Consider the following 24579-nt stretch of genomic DNA (forward strand, 5'->3'; position numbering starts at 1 on the left):
TTGAATTCCAAGCTATTTAATGCATGCACGAAACGCCATAGAGGAACCCAGCCCGAGCACTCCATCCAGCACGACAGGGAAAGGGGTTCGGAACACAAGCATCGCTCCGGCACTAGCTCAGTGCTTCCAGCTCCGGCCTTCCAGGCGATTCCACCGAAAGGTCACTACCGGGTAAGGGTTCTCACGGACAGGGCTATCGCCAGCATTTCCATGGACACACAGCTATGGGAACACTGCGGTTATGATCACACGAACGATGGAGACCTCGGGAAGCCGCTGTCCCAGGAAGGTTGGAGCCCGCTCAGTCCGTGGGGCGCCAGGGCCAGGGTCCCAGCGCGGCCCCGTCCCCTCCCCTCGGGGGTCCCGCTCCCGCCACGGGCGCAGCGGCCCGGCCCGGCCAGTGGCATTTCAGAGTGAAAACCAGCCCCACGGGCAGGGGCACGGGGAGCCTCCGGGTTTGTCCTTAAAAACGGGGTTTCACAGGTTACACCGTCACGAGGGTGATGCCATGCAGCCTGCCCACGGCCCAGCCCGCCTCAGACCGGCGTGGTTCGTCTGTTGGCCGGGTTGTTGTGCAAAGACTCCTTGAACTCTTTGGGGATGGAGTTATGGACCTGTAAAAAACCGTGGTCCCGCTCCGAGTTGAGCAGCGTCCCCATGGTAACCTTGGAGGGATCCCTGGAGAGCGTGAACATGGAGATGTCGGTGGAGGGGATGGTGCTGAACCCTTTGCTGATGGGCGACATGTCCCGGGAGCGGGGCTCGGTGGAGCGGGAGCTGGACCGCCGGCGGAAGCGGTACCTGTAGGGGGGCAGGCGGGTGAAGGCCGACCTCTTGAGCAGCTCCGAGTGGGACCTGGCGCGGATCTGGCGGTGCTTCTCGATGTACATGTGCACGGCGATCACCCCCACCATCTCGGCGATGATGAAGGACAGCGCCCCGAAGTAGAAGGACCAGCCGTAGGAGTAGCTCTTCTTGGAGTCGCTCTGCCCCGGGTCCCCCGCGTTGGCCGAGATGTACACTATGATCCCGATGATGTTGCTGAGACCTGCAGGGGGGACAGGTGGGGCAGGTGCTCACCTGAGTGGCAGGAGCGGATGGGGGGACGTGTCCCCATGGGGCATCAACCCTCTGCCAGCACACTTGGACCAAATCCCCTTGCAGACCTCTGCTGATCTCCCAGGACACTTTTATATTCCCTTACACATTTATTCCTTACACATTCCCTTATTCCTGTATATTCCCAGGAAGGAGGAATAACCACTGTTTTCTCTAGAAAAGGGACTTTTCAGGAGCTGGTTGTGCTCTTCTTTGCTGAGCAGGGAATGCAGGAGCCTGGCTGGTGTCATGCAGCAGCAGAGCCAGCCTGAGGGGTACAGGGGGATCCCCCCAGCATGAAGTCAGGTCACAATGGCCCTGGGAGCACAGGGAAGCTGGAATGGCTCTGTCTCTTTCCATTTCTGGTGGAGTCCTGAGGCTTCGTTTGGGACAGGGGCAGCCTGTGCCCCACCAGCAGCCGGCAGGGCTGTGCTGCAGGCTGGGGAGAGGCTGGTGCATTCCCAGATTTACTTAATGAATCAATTATGCTCTCTCTGCTGTTTTCTTATCTGCATCAGCAGCTCCTGCCAGCCAAGGAGGAAGAGTCATTTGTCTTTTTGTGGGGAGAAGAAAAACACAAAATAGAGCGGTTCCTTGAGACAAAGACATTGTCACGCGATAATCAGGGGAAGCAGTGGGGAACAGCACAGAGAAATGAGTAATCCAGCAGGAACAGCCTCTCCAGAGAGTGGTTTCCATGCGGCAGCCCCTCTGCCTGGTCCTGCTGCTGCTGACACAGGGCCCACTGACTGTCCAGGATGGAGGGCAGAGCCCCCAGTCCCTGTCCCAGGGTCCGGTGACCCCAGGGGTGGCTGCACTTGGGGAGCCCCTCCTGGGCTGTGCCCCACATGGGCTCTGCTCGAGGCAGGGCAAGGGAGCACTTGAAGCCCTGTCTGGCACAGGGACCGTGGCCAGAGACCCCTGACAGCCTTTCCCTTCTGTGGGGATTTTCCCACAGGGCTGGAACAGCTCTCAAACCTCAGAACCTCTCAGTGCTGACGGCCTGGGAGGACCTGTACCCCATCCCTGTGTCCCCCGTGTCCCCCAGGCTGGAGGGGCTCCTGGGCAGCTCCTACCTGCAGAGACGAAGAAGATGCCAGCGCTGAGGATGACGTTGTGTTTGCTCTTGTAGAACTCGCTGGCGGCCACGCACAGGCCCCCGAAGAACAGCAGCCCCACGCTGAGGATGGGGAAGATGCTGGATGCTCTCACTGCACCTGTGGGACAGGGAGAGGGGCAGCATCAGCCCCCAGCACCCCCTGAAGCTGCACCAGGGAAGGGTCTGTGCAAGGGCACCCCTTGTGCTGCCAGGACGGATGGGGAGGCACAGCACTGCTCCCCACCAGGCATCCTCTGCTTGTCATGGAGCTCTGGAATGGTTTGGGTTGGAAAGGACCCTCACACCATCCAGTGCCACCCCTGCCATGGCAGGGACACCTTCCACCATCCCAGGCTGCTCCAAGCCCCATCCAGCCTGGCCTGGGGCACTGCCAGGAATGCAGGGGCAGCCCCAGCTGCTCTGGGCACCTGTGCCAGGGCCTGCCCACCCTCACAGGGAAGGATTCCTTCTGCATATCTCCCACTGAATTTGCCCTCTTTCCCTGGAAGTCCCAAGGCTGGCTGAGGGTGGCCCTGGAGCCAAGGGACGCTGTCCCCTCAGTGTGAGCAGGTGCCAGGCAGTGTGACACAAATGACACCCTGACATGCAGAGCCACACGTGCGTGCCAGACTGCCGAGGGCTCACCCCAAGCTCTGCATTCCCAAATAGCAACAGAGGCAGCAGGGGAGTGCAGCAGCCCTGGGCACCCCCTGAGCTGCTGGGGCTGGAAGGGGTCCTGGGAGAAGGGCCCTGTGCCCACGGCCTGGTGCTCAGCCCCAGCCCCCTGGCTGACCCAGCTGCTGCTCATCCAGCTGCTGCTCTGGACTCTCAGATTTCCACATCTCTGCTCACCCAGTGGAGAGGAGAGCAAGTTTAATGAAATGGCTTTGCAGCTTTAGTAGATTAGTGCTGAAGTTCTCCCACCCCCTCTCACATTTAAAGTAAAAAGTCTATTTTAAAGCCCCCAGGAGTGGAATTTTAATGGAGCTTCTCTGTATTTCTCTGCTTTAATAACGGCCCTATCTGAGGGATGAGAGCCCAAGCCAAGGCACAGTGTATTTTTGGTGCAGCAGGTAGTGATCTGCTGCATTCATTACTCTCTCCTGTCACTTTGGAAGCTGATCCATGTAGGAAGGTGCATTGGGCTGGGCTTTAAGGTCCCTTCCAAGCTGGGCCATTCTGGGATGCTGTGGGAAGGCCCGTGGTCCTGCCCCGGAGCTCGGCTGGCCCCTGGGACAGGAGGAGCCACCTTTCCCAGGAAATGTGCCAGTTCATTTCCTCTGTGTCCCTGTGCTTGGCTGCCAGTGCAGAGCACCGGGACCTGCCCCTCGTGCTCCCAGCAAGGCCAGCCTGGCTGGAGGCTCGGGGGGCAGGGACACCAGCAGGGACAGCGAGAGGGGTCCCTGTGGTGCTGCACCTCGGACCTGCGGGGTCCCAGTTCCCCGTGGGGGCACCAGGACACTCAGGCTGTGCAGCCACTGCTGGGACTGGCTGTGGGGACAGCGAGTGCCAGCCCAGCGTGCCAGGAGCTCGTGGCACTGAGCATGGCACTGCCAGGCTCGGGGAGCCCAGAGGGTCCCTGAGGCTGCACGGGGAGCCCGGGGGGCTGTGACCCTGCTGGCTGACACCAGGGCACAGGGAGGGGGTGCCCTGCAGTGCCCAGGGGCTGGGTGCACAGGGGAGCACTCACGGAGCAGGTACTCGGCCGTGTCTTGCTCGTAGTCTGCATCCTCAGGGAAGTGGTCGATTTTCTTGCACACTCCTCGGAAGGTTCCTGGGGAGACACAGGAAATGCTCAGATCCTGCTGGCCACGATGGGCAGCAGCCCAGGGCCCTTCATGCTCTAAATGGACACTGAGGGCCAGCGTGGGACTGCCCTGGAGCGGCAAGGGGCAGCGAGGGGTGGCAGGAACTGCAGCATCTCCCCAGAGGAAGGGCAGCCCCTCAGCATCCTGGCTCTGGGGCACGTGCTCAGGTCATGCAGGCTCTGTCCCCTCTGCCATGGCACCAGGGACCAGGGCTCCAGACAGCACGAGCCAGCCCTCAGGGTGTCCTGCACGCTCCCAGGCTGTGCTCGGGGAGCTGAGCAGCACGACAGGCGTCAGTCAGAGGCTGAAGCTCTGGAGGAGGCAGGCTGTCATCCAGAGGGAGACACAGCAAAGGAGGGAGAGTTGCCTGCTCCTGTTGCTTTGGGAACTGTGGGAGAAGGGGACGCACTGGGCACAGTGAGGACACCAGCTCACAGCACAGCCCCCGGCCTCCTCCTCCTCCTCGCAGCTCTGGGTTCCACCCACCTTGTCCCAGTACCCAGAGCCAGCAGGCTCTGCCCCACGGGTCCCTCTGCTCTGCAGCCACCAGGCAGTGCCAGAGCGGGGCTGCAGCAGTTCATGGATGGATGGATGGATGGATGGATGGACGGATGGACGGATGGACGGATGGATGGAGCAGGCACGGGCAGAGCAGCATGCCCGGCTGCCCGGGGCAGCCCCGGCTCCACAGCATCCACTCACACTCTGACATTTGTTTTGTCTCCTTTACTCCCTCTGTTCCCCAACTGATGCTCGTCGTCATGGCAATGCCGAGCCACCTGACACACAACTCCAGCCTCCAAGCACGCACCACAACAAGGCTGCAATCCCAAAAAGCCCCTCTGACCTCCAAGGTGCTCCCCAGAGAGGGAATCCTGCCCCTGGGAGCTGCGGCTGCCGCAGCCTCTCCCAACTGAGCTCAAACTCTCCGTGGGATGGTCTCCCCTCAATCCAGGGAACCCCTCCAGCTGGGAAACCTCCCAGGGCTTTTTGTCTCTACCAGCAACGGGACCGTGGGGCGCCTGCAGGCTGTCCCTGGCCCTGCCCGGCGGCCCAGGCTCTGCAGCGAGCCTGCCTTGGGGTGGCTGACACGGGCTTTCATTTGGCAGCCATGAGCTCCTACGGCGCACTCAGCGGCCGCGGGTTTGGGCGGGCATCCTTCCCTTCCCTTCCCTTCCCTTCCCTTCCCTTCCCTTCCCTTCCCTTCCCTTCCCTTCCCTCCCCTTCCCTTCCCTTCCCTGGGCAGGCTTTGTGCCCTCCCCGCTCCGCGGTACCGTCGAGCTCCCGCCCCGCCCTTATGGGCACATGCAGAGGCAATTAATTGATTTGATCTCAGGTTGTTTTCCTCTCAGAGCCCCTTCCCCCAGGGAGGGCTGGGGGGACGGGGAGGGGCTGTGAGGGAAATACGGTTGCAGTGGTGGAAATACAGCCAAGAATATCGATCCCAGCCCGACGAGCCGGGAGACTAAAGAGCTCCAGTTGTGGTGTTAAAATCACATTACTTTTCATCTGGTGGAACCACTTTTCCAGGGACCATTCTGGGCGCTACTGGTGTGTGCGAAGGAAGACTCAGGCTGAGGAGGATGAGCTGAGACCACTCTGAAAGGAGAACAAAATTCCTGGCTCCCCTCGCAGTGGCTCAGCCAGGAGTCAAGGTCACATTCCAGCCCTCAGCTCTCTGCTCCTCCTGATAAATCCAAGCGAGTTATCTCCCAAGTTGTGGTTTCCAGTAATGGCCTTCTGAAGGCACTGTGTTACACCAAATCCATCTGAGGGAAGTGGCGGGTCATTATGGTCTAAGTTGTCTGAAAATTAATATTTTGGAGAACCAGAGGTCGGAGCTGAGCTGGGGAGTGCTGGGGTAGGAAGGAGCCTGCTGCACAATCCCAGAGATGCTCAGGCTCTGCACTCCCTGAGTAACAGGAGCAAGATACCTAAATATCTCCGAGGAATTAAAACTTCAGGGCTCATCTTTTTTTACCTCCCACCCACCTCCCAGATGCTTGGAGAGATGGAGAGAAATTCATCCATATTCCTTCCCTTCCCCAGCTCCAGGCTCTGCAAGGCATCCTGGGGCTCTTTGCACAAGGTCCCTGGTGTGAGATCGCAGAGCTCTGGGGTTTTGGGTCTGTGCTAGCCATGGCCAGCACCCAGTGGCCACTGCACAGGGCCCAGTGGGTGCCACCAGCAGCTCCTGTGGCCCTGGGGATGGCTGTGGGGGTTCTCAGCCCCCCCCCAGAACATTGTTTGCCTCCTGCATCGTCACATTTTCAACACAGCCTGAGATCAAAACACACAGCAGCTTAGAAGAGCAGCAGAGAAGGTTGGTGGGGTGGCTACAGCCCCTGATCTGCAGCACTGAGCAATGCCCCTGGAGCTGCTGCTGGAGCTGAGTTCAAGGGCTGTTCTCCACCAGGCCAGGGAAGCCTTGGGGAGCCAGGGGACCTGTCCCTGCCATCCCACCAGCTCTGTGAGCCCCCAGACCGTTCCTGCCTCTGCTGGCCCCAAGCCCAGGAGAGCGGCCGAAGGAAGGCAGAACCCGAGAGCCCCCAGCCCTGCCGGTGCTGGGATGGGTGCTGGGCCCCTCAACACCTGGCAGTGGGAGGAATCCTCCTCCTCCTCCTCCTCCTCCTCCTCCCCGGCAGGGCTGAGCTGTCCCGCAGCAATCCCGCCGCCCAGCAGCCCCACAGCAGCTCCGTGTGCCTTTCACACCCTCTCCCCCTCTCTGCGGTGGTGGCTTGTGCCTGAGCAGAGGCACCTACACAGATACGCCTGCTCCGAAGGACAGCTTTTCCTGGCTTCATATATTTAAAAAAACCCCACCAGTGGAAAAAACCCAAGTGAGATGAAAGGAGAGCAGGAGCGAGGAGGCAGCAGAGGTGGCTGTGGCTGTGGTGGCCGAGCAGAGCCAGGTGTGAGCACACCTGGGGACAGAGGGGACAGAGCCCGAGCACCCCAGGGCTGGCGGGTGTGGGGAGCAGGAGGTGCCCGGGATGGGCATCCCCACGGGGGACACGGCGAGCACAGCTTGGCACTCACGCCTCGGGTGGGCTGGGAGCTCCTGCCAGCGCCAGCCCGCGAGGTGCCAGCGATCGGCGCGTGGCACGGGGACTTCACTCCCTCAGCGGCGTTAAACGGGAAAAAAAGGGGGGGAAAAATCTACATTTTGACAGTGACTCATCATCTCCCATTCTGGAATCTGTGGGGTTGGTGCAACCTACACAAGGCAGTTCAGAAAAGCAAAACAATTCTGAATAATAGAGGAGGAAAAAAAAGTTTGCAGCTGATGGGTGATTTCCAGCCCTTTGCTCTGAGGGTTTTCTCATTTTTCCTCATTAGAAAAGTAATCAGGTAACACTCTGGAGCTGCTTCCAGGGGCTCCCCCCACGCTCTCCTGAGCTTCCTTCCTCCCTGCATCCTCCCAACCTTCCTCCCTCTGTCCTTCCACATTGCTGGAGCTCATGGCAGGAAAGCACCCGGCTCCTGGGAAGATGCTGGGATGGGGCAGGAAGGTGCAGGGCCCGAGGTGAGTGCAGGGGCTCTGGGTGCCCCTCTCTGCTGTCCCCTCCATGGCACGTGGCAATGGGCAGCAGCTGCCAAAGCCGGGAGCACTCAGATCATGCTGGGGAGGAGAGCACTCATCAGCATGTCTAAGGAAATCATTTCATGTTTTATCTTTAACAGTGGATAAACATTGATTTTTATTTTAAAAGGTAATTGACATTCCTATGAGAGCGCAGTGAGTGCTGGAGCAGCCGGAATTGGCGTAAATAAGCCGTGTGCTAGAAATTAATGAGCTTCACTGATTGAGTTTATCTGTTTAAATTAATACAATTCTGGCAATTATATAAAAAAATAATGATCTTTGGTTTGTTTGCCTGCTTGGAGACATGGATGGTAAGGGATGGGGCAGGGCAGGAGGCCTGGCCCAGCTGAGCGCAGAGCCCGGGGCACCAGGACCTCCCCTGATCCTCCAGGATCCCGCTCTCCCTCTTTAATGAACATTTTAGATTTACTTGGGTTGACTGATGAGCCCCTGGGAAGGGTTTGCCTTCCAGCCTCCTCTCTGGCTGCAGGTAACAGGGGTGGCCAGCTCAGCTCTGGGAGAACCCTGGATCCCACATCCTTGTCCAGCAGGGTGTGGGGAAGGGGGTCTGTCCTGTGGGGTGGGAGCTCTGTGCCCCTTTGGCAAAGGGGGCTTGGGCTCATCCCCCTCCTCCCCTTCCCACCACTCCAAGAGCTGGCCAGAGCTGGAAGAAGCTCCCAGCCCAACCCTGGCATGAGTGCCTGGTCTTTAGGGTCTCTTCCAACCCAAACCATTCCACGATTCCGTGATCCCATTATCCAGCTGGATAATTAACAGACAGATCCAGACACTCTCATATGCAGGAGTGAGTTTGACCCACGAGTTTCATGTCCAGAGCATTGGGGACAAGACCTGCCCAGATGGGACCAGGGGGAAAACCAAGAGTCAGGAGTGTAAAACCTGGGATCCTCTGGTGAAACAAGCTGCCAGAATCCAGACAAAGAGAATCTGTGGCTGTGGGTGCTCGGGTGCCTGCTCCCACCCTGAGCACAGGCCGGATCATCCCCAGGCTGCTTAAGCACCTATTTATACCAGGGAGGAGAGAAGCTGCATTATGATGGGGAGCTGGAGGTTTCACTTCACCGGTATTAAAATGTCCTCTGAATTTCTAAAAACCTATAAATGACAATTTCATAGCTGTGAAGCGTGGCATCCAGCACAGGGGAGTGCTATTTTCGACTCCGTGTTGACAGCTGAAGGGGAATGGATCACAGAATTAAAAACTAGTAGCTGCTCAAGTCCAAGCAATCATGGCTTGATTATGCTTCTTATGGGCACACAGAGGCAAGTCCGAGGCACCAGCACAGACTCCTGGTGCTTTGAGAGGTCAATTCACAGAGCAGAAAACAATTATAAGCCAAATCACTTAGGAGAATGGATTTAAGCATAAAAGCACAACTGTGTGCAGAGAATGATTTAAGAGAGTTTTGCCCGAAAACTCATCACCATGACGGGAGCTTGCATTGGTTTGGAAACTGCCTGGCTAATAAGCAAACAGCTATAAAAATAAAAACAGGCCCAACAAAGAGAAGAAAGGAGATATTCATAACTCTGAATATAAATCAGCAACTTGGAATTGTAGAGCGCCGATAAAGGCTGCAAGAAGCAGCGGAAAAGCACCAGAACGTCCTTCCCCAGTGCATTGCATGAGCAGCAGCACAGAAAGGAGCAGTGCCACCGCCCGCCACCAAACAACGCAGCAGCAGCCTTAGTCACAGGCCCCAGAAATGTTAAATAACTGATCGTGGCATTTCTCACACAGCACACCCTCATCCCGGGGCTGGCAGGATGCAATGCCAGCCCTGCGGAACGCTGCTCGGGAAGGGAAGGGAAGGGAAGGGCTGAGAGGCTGCTCTGCCCACCCTGCAGCCCCGCTGCTGCTCCAGGGCTGGGGCTGGCACCTGGCACAAGCAGGGACTGGGAACAAGGGGACAGCCACTGGCACAGAGTGACACGGCCACTGGTCACAGTGGCTTTGGTGCAGCCAACAGCAGGGGCAGTGACAGTGACACAGAGCCCAGCAGGTGATGGTGACAGCGTGGGGGCCAGCAGGGACATCCTGGTGTGCTGGTGTGCAGCAGCCTGGAAAAACAGATTTCTTCATGCAATCATCACAGGATTTATTCATGGAATCATTGGAGGATTCCAGAGTGGTCTGTGCTAGAAGGGACCTCAAAGCCCACGCAGTGCCACCCCTGACACATCCCACCCTTCCACTGTCACAGGCTGCTCCAAGCCCCAATGTCCAGCCTGGCCTTGGGCACTGCCAGGGATCCAGGGGCAGCCACAGCTGCTCTGGCACCCTGTGCCAGGGCCTGCCACCTTTAATATTCCCTGTTTCAAGGTGAAGCAGCTGCTTAAATCTGTGATCAGCACCACGGTCCGTGTTTGAAGGAGGCTGTTACTAACTCCATGCCATAAAGAGAGGGCTCTGGGCAGAGCTCAGGAGGTGCCAGAGGAGCCCGGTGGGCAGCGAGCCCCTCCATGCCCTCAGCCCAGCACTGCAGGCCCAGGGCTGCAAAAAGCAAATCATTCTGCAAAGGAGCCCCACAGTGCAGAATATCCAGGCTAAAAATATGTAAATGGCCATGAAAAGCACTGTCAGAGCTGCAGCGAGACGAGGCAGTCGCCAAAAGGCAATTTCGAATTTCTGAGCTCGCTGCACGAGGCATTAAAAAGGTCACTATTTCTGAAATAAGGATCTTTACAAATAAACACATTTGCCGAGGCCTCGGTGAGTCATGCCAGCGCGGAGCACAGAGCATTTCCACCCTAATGCTCCTGACAGGCCGGGAGCAGGGAGATCTTTTCATGTTTACAGTTCATCAATAGTTATTACAGCTGCACAGTCAATCTTTAAAGCACATTTAGCCTGGGAGGAGGCTCGGCAGGTTGTTTTCCCTGAAAAAGTGATATTAAATTTATCACGTTCTTCCTCTTTTATAGCATAGATTTGAAGGCAACTATTTGAAGTTCAAATACACGACTACCACTCCAGCACCTGCCTTTTTTAAAATATATCTATACTTCTGTCACATCTTCCCGGTATAAATATTTGAAGTTTTCAGCTGATGTGTTAAAAGGGCCTCGATCCATCACAGCCCATTTATTCCGGGGGATGCAGTGGGCATTGTGCTGGAGCGGGAGGGAGGGGCTGGCACCCCGCAGCCCCCGCTCCCCTCCCGCTCCCCGGCTCCCCCGGCCGCGGGTCCGGCCCGGCCCCGGCGCTCCGAGCGCCGCCAGCCCGGCCGGATTTAGCTGCTGCCTGCCGGAGGCAGCAACGCCTCCTCACCATCTGCGGGAGGGAAGCAGCCCCGGGGAGCGGCTCCAACGCCCCAGATGGGGAAAGCCATATTCAGGAGTAGCACCATAGTTTCACTCCTGGCTTTTTTTGGAGAACAAGGAGGAACTCTCCTGCAGACGGAGCATCAGGAGAGAACTTTGCTGGTGAACCAGTGAGCGACGCCAACCTCGTCTTCCCCATCCCAGAAATAAAAGCTGCCCCTTTTGAGCTGCCCAGAGACCAGAGCCACTCCCAGGGGATTCCATACTCCCCCTGCCCTGTTTGGGAACACCTTGGCACTACTGCACTGGCAGCAGGCTCCCTGCCTGGGTGAGCAGGGTGCCTCTCTTCCCTCGCACAGCACTTTGGGATTTCACAGCACCAAAATCCCCCAGCACACAGCAGCCAGCTGCTCCAGGTCCCTGAAACACTGCATGATACACTCCAGGCCCCTGAAACACTGCCCTGCCTCAGGGACTCCTCTGTCGGAGGCTGTGATGTCCCTGCCCACGCTGCACCCTCCGGCCCAGGGAGCAGGACCCCACTCCTGGCTACAGAGCTGCTCCACTCGGGTCAGAGCTGGGCAAGCTGCTCCGTGCTCCCTGAGCCATTCACGCCATCACCTTGGCCATTGAACAGCCCCAGCTCCCCCAGCTCCCCAAACCTCAAAGCACAAAATCTGTCACTAGAAAACATCTGAGCTTTTAAACAACCCCAAGCCTGTCTGGCCCTGCCATCGCAAACGCCAAACAAGCCCGGCTCCCCAGGGCTCTGCCCTTCAGGAGCCAACGAGAACTCTGAGGGGAAGAGGAGAAAGACGTGAAAGCCCCGAGACGGCGGCAGCAGAGAGCTTCAGCACTCCCCCTCGGCTTTCCATCCTCCTCCTCGGCTCTGAATCACTGAGAGCCCGTCCCGCCGCTGCTGCAGCCAGGTGCTGCTCTGCCAGCAAGGACAGAGCGAGTTCCACCGAGCCCCTGGCACTTACCTGAGGCTGTCCCTGCGGTTTTACTGCCCTGTTTTCAGCTCTGGATCGTGCCCAGGGTCTGTGACATTGCCCACAGCACACGTCCTGCAGGGAGGGCTGTGCCTGCAGCAGCCTTTGATGGCTCCGTCCCAGGTGCAGCCCAGCAGCTCCTGGTTACCACTGAGGGCACCCACCTGCTCTCGGGGTGATGCTCCAGCAGCTGGGGCTACGAGCTGGGAGGACAATGGATGGATGGATGGATGGATGGATGGATGGATGGATGGATGGATGGATGGATGGATGGATGGATGGATGGATGGAGAGCAGCCCTGAGGAGAGTTGGAGAGGGACTGCGGACAAGGGCAGGGAATGACAGGACAAGGGGGAATGGTTTCACACTGGCAGAGGGGAGGCTTAAATTAGATATATGGAAGGAATACTTCCCTGGGAGGGTGGGCAGGCCCTGGCACAGGTGCCCAGAGCAGCTGGGGCTGCCCCTGGATCCCTGGCAGTGCCCAAGGCCAGGCTGGACAGGGCTGGGAGCACCTGGGGCAGTGGAAGGTGTCCCTGCCATGGCAGGGCTGGCACTGAATATCGTGAGGGTCCCTTACATCCCAAACCATTCCACAGTTCCATGGTTCTGCTCTCCCCAATTTACAGACGGGTAGGGCAGCACTGCAGAGATGCAGATCACGAGCATCTGCTCGCTTTGGGTGCTCAGCTGGAGCCGGGGATTTCACAGCCCTGGCACAGGCTCTGCGCGGGAGGTGCCGCTGCTGTCACAGCCCAGCCCGCCCGCCAGCGGGGCTGAGCCCCCCCCGAGCCGCCCCTGCCTGCCTGGGACGTTCTGCTTCTCCTGCCTTGTGGGAGACCTCCCCTCATCCCCAAGGGGCGATCTGCTCAAACTGACGTGGCAAGAGGCTTCTAAAGAGTGACTGAGCTCGTGTGCCCTGAGCAGCCCCTGCCTGAGGCCCAGAGCTGTCCCTGAGTCCCTCAGGGAGCGGCACGGACGGTGCCACACACGGCACCGGTGCGGGATGGCCGGGAGCTCCCGCAGAGCCCATGGCACACACGGCACCGGTGCGGGATGGACGGCAGCTCCCGCAGAGCCGATGGGCGGCAGCTCCCTCACTGCCCATGGCCGGGATCTCCCGCACAGCCCGTGGCCGGCAGCTCCCGCACGCTGCAGAGGGCACAGGGGCCATCCCGTCCCCGCAGTCCCCAGGCCGGGTCCCCAGGGCCGGGCCGAGCGCGGAGCCGGCACACGGGGCTCGAGGGGAGGAGGAGGAGGAGGCGCTGCTGTCTCGCACCTCGGCCGCGCTGAGCGGGGCTGCAGCAGCCGCACGGGCCCGGCTGCGGGCACGCACCGCAGCTCCACCGGCGGCACCGGCCCTGCGGGCACGGGCTGAGCTCCCGGAGCTGCTGCAGGCTCACGGGGGGCGGCAGCAGCGGGAATTAATTGGGGCAGCCCGGGGCAATAGACAGGGTATCTCCGATGTCGTCAGACGCAGCTCTTTCCAGCACACACCGCCTCCCCAGCCCCGCCGCCCTCTCCCGCAGCCGCGGGACAGAAGCGGCAGCCCCGGCTCCCGCTGCTGCCCGGCTGAGCTCTCGCCCCCCGCCGCAGCTCTGCTGCTTCCCATGCAAGGCGCGATCGCTCTGATCCTGCAGCCTCTCTCGCTGGAGAGGAGGCCAAAGACTGGTGCACAGAGAACGCGTTCATCCTTGGCTGGAACGTGCTGAGGAGCGACAGGAGATTCTCCCAGCACGGGGAGAAGGAGCCGCGGGGCCGCGGGAAGTTCGCAGCCCCCGGAGCAGCCGGGCGGGCAGGGCTCGCAGCCCGTGCCCGTTCGGAGCGGGGCCAGCCCAGCCCAGCCCAGCCCGGCCCGGTGGCACAGCTGCTGCACCGCGACGGGGCTGAGCCAGGCTGCTCAGGCAATGGAGGCCTTGGCAGGGATGCCGAGCAGCCCGGCAGGAGTGACTGTCCCAGCTGGCCGGACACACAACCGGGCTGGCAGCTGCCGCAGGTCACGGTGTGCCTCGGCAGGTGACAGCGACCTTTCCCAGCCCCTCGCAGACGGCGCTGTGTGAGGCGCTCGGGGATGCTGAGTGTCACACGCAGCTGCAGGGAGCTGGTGTTTAACACCCGGCTGAGCATCGCCGGCCTGGCCTGCAGGGCTCCTGTTCCATGTCAGGAGGGAGCCCAGCCTCTCCAGAGGGATGGAGGTGCCATCTCTGGCACCAGGGAAGTTCAGGACACGAGCTGCGTGCAGCACAAGCCGAGGCTGATTTTAGTTGGTTAAATCAGGCACACCTCAAAAGGGCCATTGCTTGTTGGCAGTCTCTCTGGGGTGCTCTCCCCTCGCCTTGTGACTCCAGGCACAAACTGAGATTAAAGGTATAACTATGGGACAATTACCAAAACACCAGTGAAATTGGAAATGTGACCATTCGAGAGGCATGAACACAAATGCCACCCTCAAACACCACCTCTGTCACTGCTCACTACAGTCCCGCTGGTCATACGTGACCAGTGCCAACATCCCCATGAGTGCCCAGTGTCCCCAGAAAGGCTGGGAGGTCACACGTCCCCCCTTGTCCCTGTCCCCACCCCGGGGCTCCTGCCCACCTCAATTCTCCTCCTTCAGCACAAACCTCTTGGCAAACAGCAAACACAGAGCCCCGGGGAGGGTGACAGGATGGCACCAGGGACTGACCTGCTCCCAAACCTGCCCACTGCCCTTCCTGCCACCCTGGCATTGCCACAGGACCGTGTGATTAAACAGCACCATTCCCAGGACCTGGCGCAGGAGCAGCTCAGCCTCCCTCTGCTGCCCAGCAGCACGAGATTTGTCTACATTGCGGTGTCAGGAGATAAGAAACAGGCAATATCTGAGAAAATCATCACACCCTGCTCAGCAGGCACCATCCCTCCTCCTGCCAAACCCTGGTGTGCTCAGCACTCACCAGGGAGTGGGGAATTCCTGCCATGTTCAGGGCTGAGCCAAGCCCGGGGCTCCTGGCACATCCAAAAGGGACCAAGAGCCTGCTGTAAGAGGACCCTCCAGTTCTCCTCTGGACAAGTGATCACCGCATCTCAGAACCCCCGAATTGTTTGGAAGGGACCAAAAGACTCAGGCCAGCTCCACGCCCGCAGCATGCCCTGGCCTGCACTGTTCATCCCGAAGCCCCTTCCACACCTGCTGCAGGAGAAGGCAGGGAAATGGCAGCAGTGTGCAATGAGAACACTCGGCAGCAGCCCCGGGGTGTTCCCAGGGCTGTGTTACAGGTCCCGGGGCGGGATGCAGCCCCTGCCCTCCCCGCACAGCCCGCGGAGCCTCTCCCGCCGCAGGGCTGTCAGCACACGCAGCCGAGGGACAGCCACCCGCTGTCACCCCGGCGCTGTCATTCCTTATCACAGCCCTGTCTTCTTGATCACAGCCCTTATCTGGAGCTGCTGCACTCCCCCAGCGAGCCGCGGCTGCTCACAGCCCCCGTGGGACTGAGCAGAGCAAGGGGCTCCCGGCCCCTCACCCCGAGGAAAGCTTTCCAAAACCTCGGCAGCAGAGCCCATCACCACAGCAAAGCCAGCCGGGAGCCCTCCGGAGAGACCCCCACCTCTCCACACCGAGCACCGACCCGAAATGCATCCAGCAGCTTCAGGGGAAATCCTTCCCAGGGGCACTCCAGAGGCTGAAGTGCGTTGGAGGTGCTGGAGCCCAGCTGGAAAGCTGGCACCCTTCTGAGAAGGCAGTGAGGAATGGGCAGTGGGTAGCAGGCGGTGGGCAGCAGGCAGTGGGCAGCGGGCAGTGGGCAGTGGGCAGCGGGCAGTGGGCAGTGGGCAGTGGGCAGCGGGCAGTGGGCAGGAGGCGGTGGGCAGTGGGCAGCAGGTGGTGGGCAGTGGGCAGTGGGCAGTGGGCAGTGGGCAGCGGGCAGTGGGCAGCGGGCAGTGGGCAGTGGGCAGGAGGCGGTGGGCAGTGGGCAGTGGGCAGTGGGCAGCGGGCAGTGGGCAGTGGGCAGGAGGCGGTGGGCAGCGGGCAGCGGGCAGTGGGCAGTGGGCAGTGGGCAGCAGGTGGTGGGCAGTGGGCAGTGGGCAGTGGGCAGTGGGCAGTGGGCAGCGGGCAGTGGGCAGTGGGCAGTGGGCAGCAGGTGGTGGGCAGCGGGCAGTGGGCAGTGGGCAGTGGGCAGTGGGCAGGAGGTGGTGGGCAGTGGGCAGTGGGCAGTGGGCAGCGGGCAGTGGGCAGTGGGCAGTGGGCAGGAGGCGGTGGGCAGTGGGCAGTGGGCAGGAGGCGGTGGGCAGTGGGCAGTGGGCAGTGGGCAGTGGGCAGCGGGCAGTGGGCAGTGGGCAGTGGGCAGCGGGCAGTGGGCAGTGGGCAGGAGGCGGTGGGCAGCGGGCAGTGGGCAGGAGGCGGTGGGCAGCGGGCAGCGGGCAGGACCCCTCCCCACGCCCTCCCCACCTCCCTGCGGGCGCTCTGCAGACACTCAGGACACGGGCGGTGCCTTTCCCTTCGAGCTGCCCCTGCCCCTCACTGCCGGCGCTGATGTTAATGGCACTGGATGCCCGGCAGCTGCCTCCTCACCTGGCAGCAGGTGGGACAGGGACAGCCCCCTGCCAAGTGGGATCCCTCGGGCAGCAGCCCCCCACACCTACGGATTAGTGCATTTCTATAAATTGAAGGCCGTTTCTGATTTTCCTGGAAAAGGAGGTTACTGTAGTTATGGAGTACACAGTGTGTTCATTACAAATCCATGGTGAAACCCATGTGAACAGGAACCAGGAGAGGCGAGGAGCACTGAGCAAGATTAATGCTCAGCTGCCTCACCTCAGCTCATCCCAGAGCACAGAGCATGGCGGGATTGCACACCTGGCCTGTCCCCAGAGCACAGAGCATGGCAGGATTGCACACCTGGCCTGCCCATCCCAGAGCACAGAGCATGGCAGGATTGCACACCTGGCCTGTCCCCTGAGCAGTGCCCGGTGCTGTGCCAGGGGCACGGGATGGCATCACCCTGCAGGCCAGCGGAGGGACTTCCCCAGAGCCGTGGGAGGCGAGAGCACTGCCGAATCCACCTGAGTTCACCTCACAAAAGGCAAAACTCCTGCTGAGAGAAGGGATTCACCAAAGGCCACGCAGCTCTCTTGGCAGCAGAGCTGGGCATCGCTCCCCGGCTGCTCCAGCAAACGTCATGGCTGGCACCTCCTGGCCAGTGCCCACCTCGCTGGGAGCCCGGGGATCCAGCGCCCATCCCTGGGGCACCCTCCCCACGGCACAGCACAGCCCAGCACGGCACAGCACAGTACAGCCCAGCTCAGCCCAGCACGGCACAGCCCAGCACGGCCCAGCCCAGCACGGCACAGCCCAGCACGGCACAGCCCGGCACGGCACAGCCCGGCACGGCACAGCCCAGCACGGCCCAGCCCGGCACGGCACAGCACAGTACAGCCCAGCCCAGCCCAGCACGGCACAGCCCAGCACGGCCCAGCCCAGCACGGCACAGCCCAGCACGGCACAGCCCGGCACGGCACAGCCCAGCACGGCCCAGCCCGGCACGGCACAGCACAGTACAGCCCAGCCCAGCACGGCACAGCCCAGCCCAGCCCAGCCCGGCACGGCACGGCACGGCACGGCACGGCACGGCACGGCACGGCACGGCACGGCACGGCACGGCACAGCTGCCCGCAGCCCCCAGCGCGGGGCTCGCAGCTCTCGGCAGCCAGCCCTAATTATTTACAGCCGGCGTGGAGCCAGTGACCTTGCATGGGAAAAAAACCCGCTTGAGCCTCATTCAAATTCAGCCTTCCACCTCTATTACACGGGAACAGCTCCGGAGATGACAGGCTCTGCACCACGCCTATGCAGCAGTAAAATGCCTGTTTCTGAGCTGTTCACAGCATTTTACTCATCACGTGCTGCTCGCAGGCAGTGAAGGAACCGGCTCTTTAACCCGCCCCACGAGTCAGGATTTCTGCCCAGAAAACACCGCAGCATCCCAGGAGGGTGAATTTTGCACCCTGCGCTCGAAGCAGAACTGGTGGCAGTGAGCTGAGGCACAGCTCCTCCCCGGACACTCTCCAACCAGCCCTGGAGCCGCGGTGCCAGCTGGCAGGGGCACCAGACCCTCTGTGCCCAGAAGAAGGATTCTTGTGACTCGTGGCATCTGGCCATGTGCCACAAGAACATGGGGCTGGAGCAGCCTGAGGGTCCAGCCAGCCTCATTTCCATCTCCATCAGAGGACAGTAATTCACTTGTATCCAATACATCCTCCACCAGGGCGAGGCTCAGGGATTCCCTAAACCCAGGGCTGTGCCTGGGTGCTGTTTGTGACCCCTCGCAGAGCCCCGTGCCCGGGGCACGTGTTGGGGGCTGTGGGACAGCAGCGCCAGGGCTGGGCTGTCCCTGCTCCAGCCTGTCCTGATGGAAAGTCTCACTGAGTTAAACTGCAGCCCAGTAATCCCACCAGGCAGTCTCAGACAGGTAACTTCCTCTCCACCTTCATCCCTCACCTCTCCTTAGGTGCCTCCATCACATCCTGTATTTCCATCACACGGGAAAACTCAACACGTCCCAGGCCTCAGGAAACAAAGAGCAAAATGAGCAAACAGCCCTTCCCAGCACCCCCAAACCTGCCTGGCTGCACAGAGCAGCCCTGGCCCCTCCATCCCCTGCAGCCCTCGCTGGCAGTCCCCACCTGGCTCCCCTGCCCCACAGCTGCCATGGCTGGGGGCACTGTGGGGAGCCATGCCAGGGCTGCTGGGCAGTGTGGTCAGCGTGGTCAGCATGGTCAGCGTGGTCACTGTGATCAGCGTGGTCAGCGTGGTCAGCTTGGTCAGCGTGGTCAGCGTGGTCAGCGTGGTCAGCGTGGTCAGCGTGGTCAGCGTGGTCAACGTGGTCAGCGTGGTCAGCGTGGTCAGCGTGGTCAGTGTGGTCAGCGTGGTCAGCGTGGTCAGCGTGGTCAGCATGGTCACTGTGATCAGCATGGTCACTGTGATCAGCATGGTCAGCGTGGTCAGCGTGGTCAGTGTGGTCAGCGTGGTCAGCGTGGTCAGCATGGTCACTGTGATCAGCGTGGTCAGCGTGGTCAGTGTGGTCAGCATGGTCAGCGTGGTCAGCATGGTCAGCATGGTCACTGTGATCAGCATGGTCAGCGTGGTCAGCGTGGTCAGCGTGGTCAGCGTGGTCACTGTGATCAGCGTGATCAGCGTGGTCAGTGTGGTCAGCATGGTCAGCGTGGTCAGCATGGTCAGCATGGTCAGCGTGGTCACTGTGATCAGCGTGATCAGCGTGGTCAGTGTGGTCAGCATGGTCAGCGTGGTCAGCGTGGTCAGCGTGGTCAGCGTGGACAGTGTGGTCAGTGTGGTCAGCCTGGCCTGGCCGCCCCCCCACACCATCAGCAGCACTGGCACCGAGCTGCACCAGGCACCACGTTGGGGTGGAGATGAGAATCTATCCCAGACACTGACCAGACAGAGGAACAGGATGAGCAGCTCCTTAAATACCTGCCCATAATGAGTAGTGAGAAAAAGTGCTCCATCATGGGTGATTGCAATCTCAGGGACATTTGCTTGGCGCTTTTAAAAATTAAAGATAATAACTTTCTAACAGAAACAATCTTGCTGTCACCTTGGGGAAATTCTCTGCTTGGCCTCACTCAGAGGGCTGAGAGGAGCTGGAGGCGGCGGAAGAGCTGGTGCCCAGCCAGGGCAGGGCTTCCAGCCCAGTTTAATGCCTTCACTGTGACCTAGCTCAGCTCAGCGGAGCCAAAACCAGCCAGGACAGAACCCACAGGGAAAATGGAAACTCAGAAGCAAGGGCAGGAGCTTTCCTGCACCTCACACCCCTGCCAGGCCCACCAGAAAGGGGGAATTGAATTAAAAAATTAAAAATCGGGGACTTTGATATGGGAAGTAGCAGGCCACACACAAGTGGCTGATGGGATCAGTTAAAATAAATCTGCAGCTGAAAGGTCAAGGCACAACAAGGAGGAGTTCTGTCATTGTGTTGGAAGGAGCTTTCCTGACGTGTGAACCATGACTGGATCATGACAGTGTAACTGTCAGTCATGGAGCAGAAGTGACACATGCTTATTTATTCATCAGATACTTCTGTTCTCTGCTTGGAGACAAACAGGCTCCCGGGTTCTGGCAGGAGCTGGGGGATGCTGAGCAGCGACTGCAAAGTGTAAACATGGAGTGGGGAGGACCAGAGAACTCCCTCCCAGGAGCATTCAGAGAATGGGCTGAGAAGGCTTCTGAAGATCTAAAATGGATTTTAATAAACCTTGGCATCCTGTTGAATTTCTAGAAGAAGGGAGAAGCTGGTTTAAAGCCAGGAGGGATGTGATGGGCAGCGGCAGGAGCTGTGTCCCAGCACTGCCCATGGCTTAGCAGAGGAGGAGGCAAATGTCAAACAGCCTCGTGGAAAACAGATTTATCAAACTTCATACATTTTTCCTGATATAGTTATAAATTCAGTTGATAAAGGAAGTCAGTAACATAATACTCTTAAGAGTTCCACAGGGTATTTGATTTGGCTCTCCTGAAAAAGTTAAAGGCCTGCATTATGCAGAATTAACAGTGCTTTATTCCCAGGGCTGGGAGCTCCCAGAGACAGTCCCTCCATCCAAGGGATGTTCCTGCACAGGATTGCCTGTTACAAGGACAGAGCTGAGCTACAGCAACATCTTCATTGGAAGCATTGAATAAAACATGAAATAATTGGGAGTAAACCAGGGAAATGGCAGAGAAAAGAGTGATGGGGGTATTGAAGGATGAGGGAGATGGGCCAGGCAGATTTGGGCAGCTTGGTGCCTTGGGCTCATTCAGCCATGGCCACATCTATACAGCCAGCTCCAAGGACTGGGAGTGAGGAACCAGGGGAGCCAGTTCCACTTTGGGGCTGGAGATGCTGCCCAGTCCCACCGGATGGGCTGGGGTCCCAGCCCTCTGGGGAGTCCCCGTGAGGGGCTCAGTGACCTCAGCGTGCAGCCAGACTCACAGCAGGCAGCACATGGACAGACAGCCCATGTGGCCACGGGAGACACAGGTACCAGAGATTATTTCTTGTGTCCAGGGGGAGCTGGAGGAGCTCCTGGGCTCTCCAGCGGAGCCCCCGGCCCAGGGACATGGCTGATGACCCTGGGGTGCAGCCTGCAGGAGTGACCATCCACCACCACTGAGCTGCAGGTGAGGTGCAGGAAGGACTGGGCAGGTCCTGAGGGCCGTGGGGTCAGCTGGTGGTGCCTGCAGTGTTCTGTGTGAATCCAGACAGGATCATGCCAAAGGACCAGCCCTGAAAGCTCCCCAGGCCCCACGAGGAGGAACTGCTGGCTGGCAAAGGCTGTGCTGGAGCTGCTCCAGGGGACTCTGAGGGGCCAGGGTGGGCCCAAGGGAGACAGCCCAGCCGAAGGACAGCTCTGGGACGTGAGATGTCTGTGTCCCCTGCAAAACACCCCACAAACCACCCCAGAGGAATGCAGGATGCTGAGCATCCTCCGTGAGGGAGGCAGGCAGAGCAATGCTTGGCCTCCTCCAGAAATGACAGAGCACTTTATTCTGATGAGGGAAATGAAGGAGGAAAGGAAAAGTACCACATTGCCTTAAAATATGGTATTTTGAGCAGCCTTGGCCAAATCCTCCTGCTCCTTCTGCCTGTTTCAGATCCGCATGATGCCATGGAGCCAGTCCCAACCTACACCACGCAGCAGGGAGGACACGGAGCCTCCCTGCATTTAATGATGCTGCATTTAATGATGCTGAATTTAATTAAGTTTGATGAAAACCAAAGTTCTGTTACTTTCTTGAAAACACCACTAGCCTGAGCAGCTATTTCTCAACTTCAGCTCTCTGCCCAAAGCGCCGTGTGCTCCCCTCCCTTCCGAACCAGTACAGCGGGCACACAGGACAGCAAGTGACACTGGGACAGCCACGGGGGACACACACCGACCAGCCCGCTCACCCCTGAGCTGGACACACGAGGGGACACCCGCCGAGCGTTCACACGTTGTAAAAGCAATAACCAGGATCCAAAGGCTGCCATTCCAAGCAGACTGTCACGGCCCAGCAGGCTGGGAACACCTGCCTGGGCTCCAGCTATTGAGTCAAGCGCTAATTTGTGTTTCCCAGTGTGGGTGGCTCTCCATGGGTCTGCGGCGGCTCCATTCAGGATTTATCCGCTCTCGCCGAAGGGCTTGTGACGCTCACGTGGTGGGGGCTCCCACGCAGGCGCTGCGCCGGGGCCGCCGGGGATGCTCGGAGCCCCGGGGATGCTCGGAGCCCCGGGGATGCTCGGAGCAAAGGGGATGCTCGCTCGGAGCCGCCGCTCCGTTCGGGCCGAGCCGCGGCGGCTCCAGCGCGGCTCCTGCCCCGCACACGCGTCCAGCCCCCGCTGGCGGCGGAAAGTTCAGGGCTGAGGCGGCTCCCGAGGGGCAGGGAGCTCCGCTCCGGGCTAATTTGTGCAGAGCAGGAGAAGCGGCCCCTGCGACAGAGCCGGTCCCGGCCCGGGGATGGAGCCGCTGTCCCTGCTACGAGCCCGACACAGCGAGCGCACAGAGAGCGGCGGGCAGCGAGGCCCTGCAGCGGGGATCACACCGCACCTGCCGCATGCAACGGGTCCGGGCTCTGCCCCCGGCCCTCCCCCGGCTGCGGGGCCGCTCAGCCCCCGCCCCAGCACGCTCCTTCCCCCGCACCGGCTCCCGAGCCTTGCGCAGCTCGCTGGGGGAAGTTTTCCCTCGCCAGCACCGCGCTGGTTAACAGCGTGCGAGGCGCCTTCCCCTGCAGGATTCAGGAAGGTGGCAGGCAGCCCCAGCACCATCCCAGCCCCACGTGCTGCCCCCAGCACAGGCCGGGACCCCCCTGTCCCTGTCCCTGTCCCCGCAGCCCTGCTGGCACCGCACCCACGCGGGGGGACGGAGCCCGTGCCCCGCACGAGGCCCGGGGGTGCCGCAGGTGCGGGCGAGCCCCGCACGGCTCCGCTCCCGCTCCCGCTCCCGCTCCCGCAGCTCTGAGAGCGCCAGCGCGGGGCAGGATGTGGAACAGGGAGTGCTGAGCCCACGGCGAGCCCCGGCCCTGCTGCTCCCAGCCCCGTGCCCAGGCTCGGGGTGCAGTGCTGGGATCCAGCTCTGAGCTCCGCCATGGCACTGCCAACCCTTTCCCGAGTGAGCTGTGCCCAGGGCAGCGGGGCCTCTCTGGCTCCTTCCAAAGCAGTGATTGATCACAGCGAGGAAAACATAAAACATTGGCTGGAAAAAAAAATACATATAGCAAACCAAAGAATTTTGGATATTACTCATGCCTCCAGTCATCCCATCTTTCACATCCCTGGCTGCTGCCTCCTTGGCTCCTTCAGCCCAAGAGGGGAGACAGATTATCTCAAATTATTTATTATGGAATTAGAGCATGATCCAAACCCTCCTTGAATCAATAAGAAAGCTCTGACTGACTTCACCGGGTTTAGGACCGAGCACCAGGAACAGACCGGGTATTTCTGCATCCGTGACTCACCGAGAACTTTCCAACGCGGAGGAGCAGCTCAGCGCCTGCCCCCGGCGCTGGAGGGGTCGCTCCGGGGCCGGGGAGCTCTGACACCGCCAGGGCCCCTCAGGGCAGCGGGGCAGGTTCTCCTGAGCACGAAGAACACCCGCTGCTGCCCTCACTGTCAAAGTTAGGGCCCAGGGTGATGCCACCGGCCATTTATCGCTGCGCAGGTACCAGCACCTGGCTCTGTTAGAGCTCATCTTTAACCACAGCCTGTGGGTGCTCAGAGACACCTCGAGCAGCAGCTCTGGGGCAAAACTGCCCCGAACTGTGGCCTGTGCTGCGGGAGGGCGGCAGCTGCTGGGGCCTGGCCAGGCAGGCGCTGCTGCGGGAGTGGAGCAGCGGGGCGAAGCGGCGAGGCCGGGCGGGCAGAGCGGGGCAGCCGTGCTGGGGCAGCCCCGCCGTGGGAGGGCCCGGCCGCGGGGACGAGCTGCGCTGGGGCAGCAGCAGCCCCCCCTGCCCGGCTGTGCGCTCACAGGGAAGGGGCTGGCGCTGGAGCCGGGGCTCGGTGATGAAAGCGCCGGGCGCGGTGCGTCCCCCCCGGTGACAGGGACGCGGGGCCGGCCGAGCCTCGGAGAGGGGCAGCAGCCGCGGGCCTCTCGCTCCCGCATTCCCGATCAGGAGAGGGACCTGTGGCCCCTCAGCCCGGAGCTGGCCGGCAGGACACAGCCCGTCTGCCGCCGCCGCCGCCGGTGCCCGGCACGGGGGGAGCAGCAGACCCGCTCCCCGCGGCCCCCGCACCCCGCCAGGAGCGGCCCCCTGAGCTTCCACCTCGGTGCCAGTGCCCGGGGAGGGGTGCGGAAGGCGGCGGCGGGAGCGGCGGGGCTGCCGGGCCGGGGGATGCTCGGAGGGCCGGGGGATGCGCCGCTCGCCGGGGGCCCGGATCTGGGGAGGGGAGTCCCGCGGTGCAACCCTTCCCCCGAAGTTTTGGGGCCGCGGGGGTCGGTACCTTCCAGGCAGCACGTCCTCCAGAGCCCCGAGTGGGTCATCACCTCCTCGTTCTTGCGGGTCGTGTCGTTGTCGCTCATGGACTTAGTCCTGCACACGCCGCGCGAGTAGAGCCAGTAGTCGGTGCCCACGGCGATGGTCATCAGGCTGAAGGCTGCGAAGGCTCCCACCGTGGTGACGAGCATCTGGACGCCTCTGTCACACATCCTCATGCTGCTTCATCCTCCGGCGGCGGCTCGCAGGGGAAGGGCCGGCGCCG

The 24579-nt window shown here is 60.8% G+C and overlaps 1 protein-coding gene across 1 annotated transcript; it reads right to left on the reverse strand.

Moving 5' to 3' along the window:
• Nucleotides 1-24579, reverse strand: CACNG3 (calcium voltage-gated channel auxiliary subunit gamma 3). The gene is made up of 4 exons (XM_030958183.1): nucleotides 24322-24579; nucleotides 3888-3971; nucleotides 2175-2315; nucleotides 1-1048 (listed from the first exon to the last, which is right to left on the reverse strand). Exons 1-4 carry the CDS (start codon nucleotides 24530-24532, stop codon nucleotides 537-539), a joined length of 948 nt encoding a protein of 315 aa, XP_030814043.1. The 5' UTR covers nucleotides 24533-24579; the 3' UTR covers nucleotides 1-536.

This window comes from Camarhynchus parvulus, chromosome 14 (genome assembly GCF_901933205.1).
Source record: "Camarhynchus parvulus chromosome 14, STF_HiC, whole genome shotgun sequence".
Classification (NCBI taxonomy): domain Eukaryota; kingdom Metazoa; phylum Chordata; class Aves; order Passeriformes; family Thraupidae; genus Camarhynchus; species Camarhynchus parvulus.

What these genes read in the sequence shown, in the direction of transcription:
- CACNG3 (XM_030958183.1), bottom strand. Translation starts at nt 24,532, where the DNA reads ATGAGGATGTGTGACAGAGGCGTCCAGATGCTCGTCACCACGGTGGGA. An exon ending in GAGGACGTGCTGCCTGGAAG is followed by an intron (nt 3,972 to 24,321) that starts GTACCGACCCCC and finishes GTGTCTCCCCAG; the next exon opens with GAACCTTCCGAGGAGTGTGC. An exon ending in CACGGCCGAGTACCTGCTCC is followed by an intron (nt 2,316 to 3,887) that starts GTGAGTGCTCCC and finishes CCTGTCCCACAG; the next exon opens with GTGCAGTGAGAGCATCCAGC.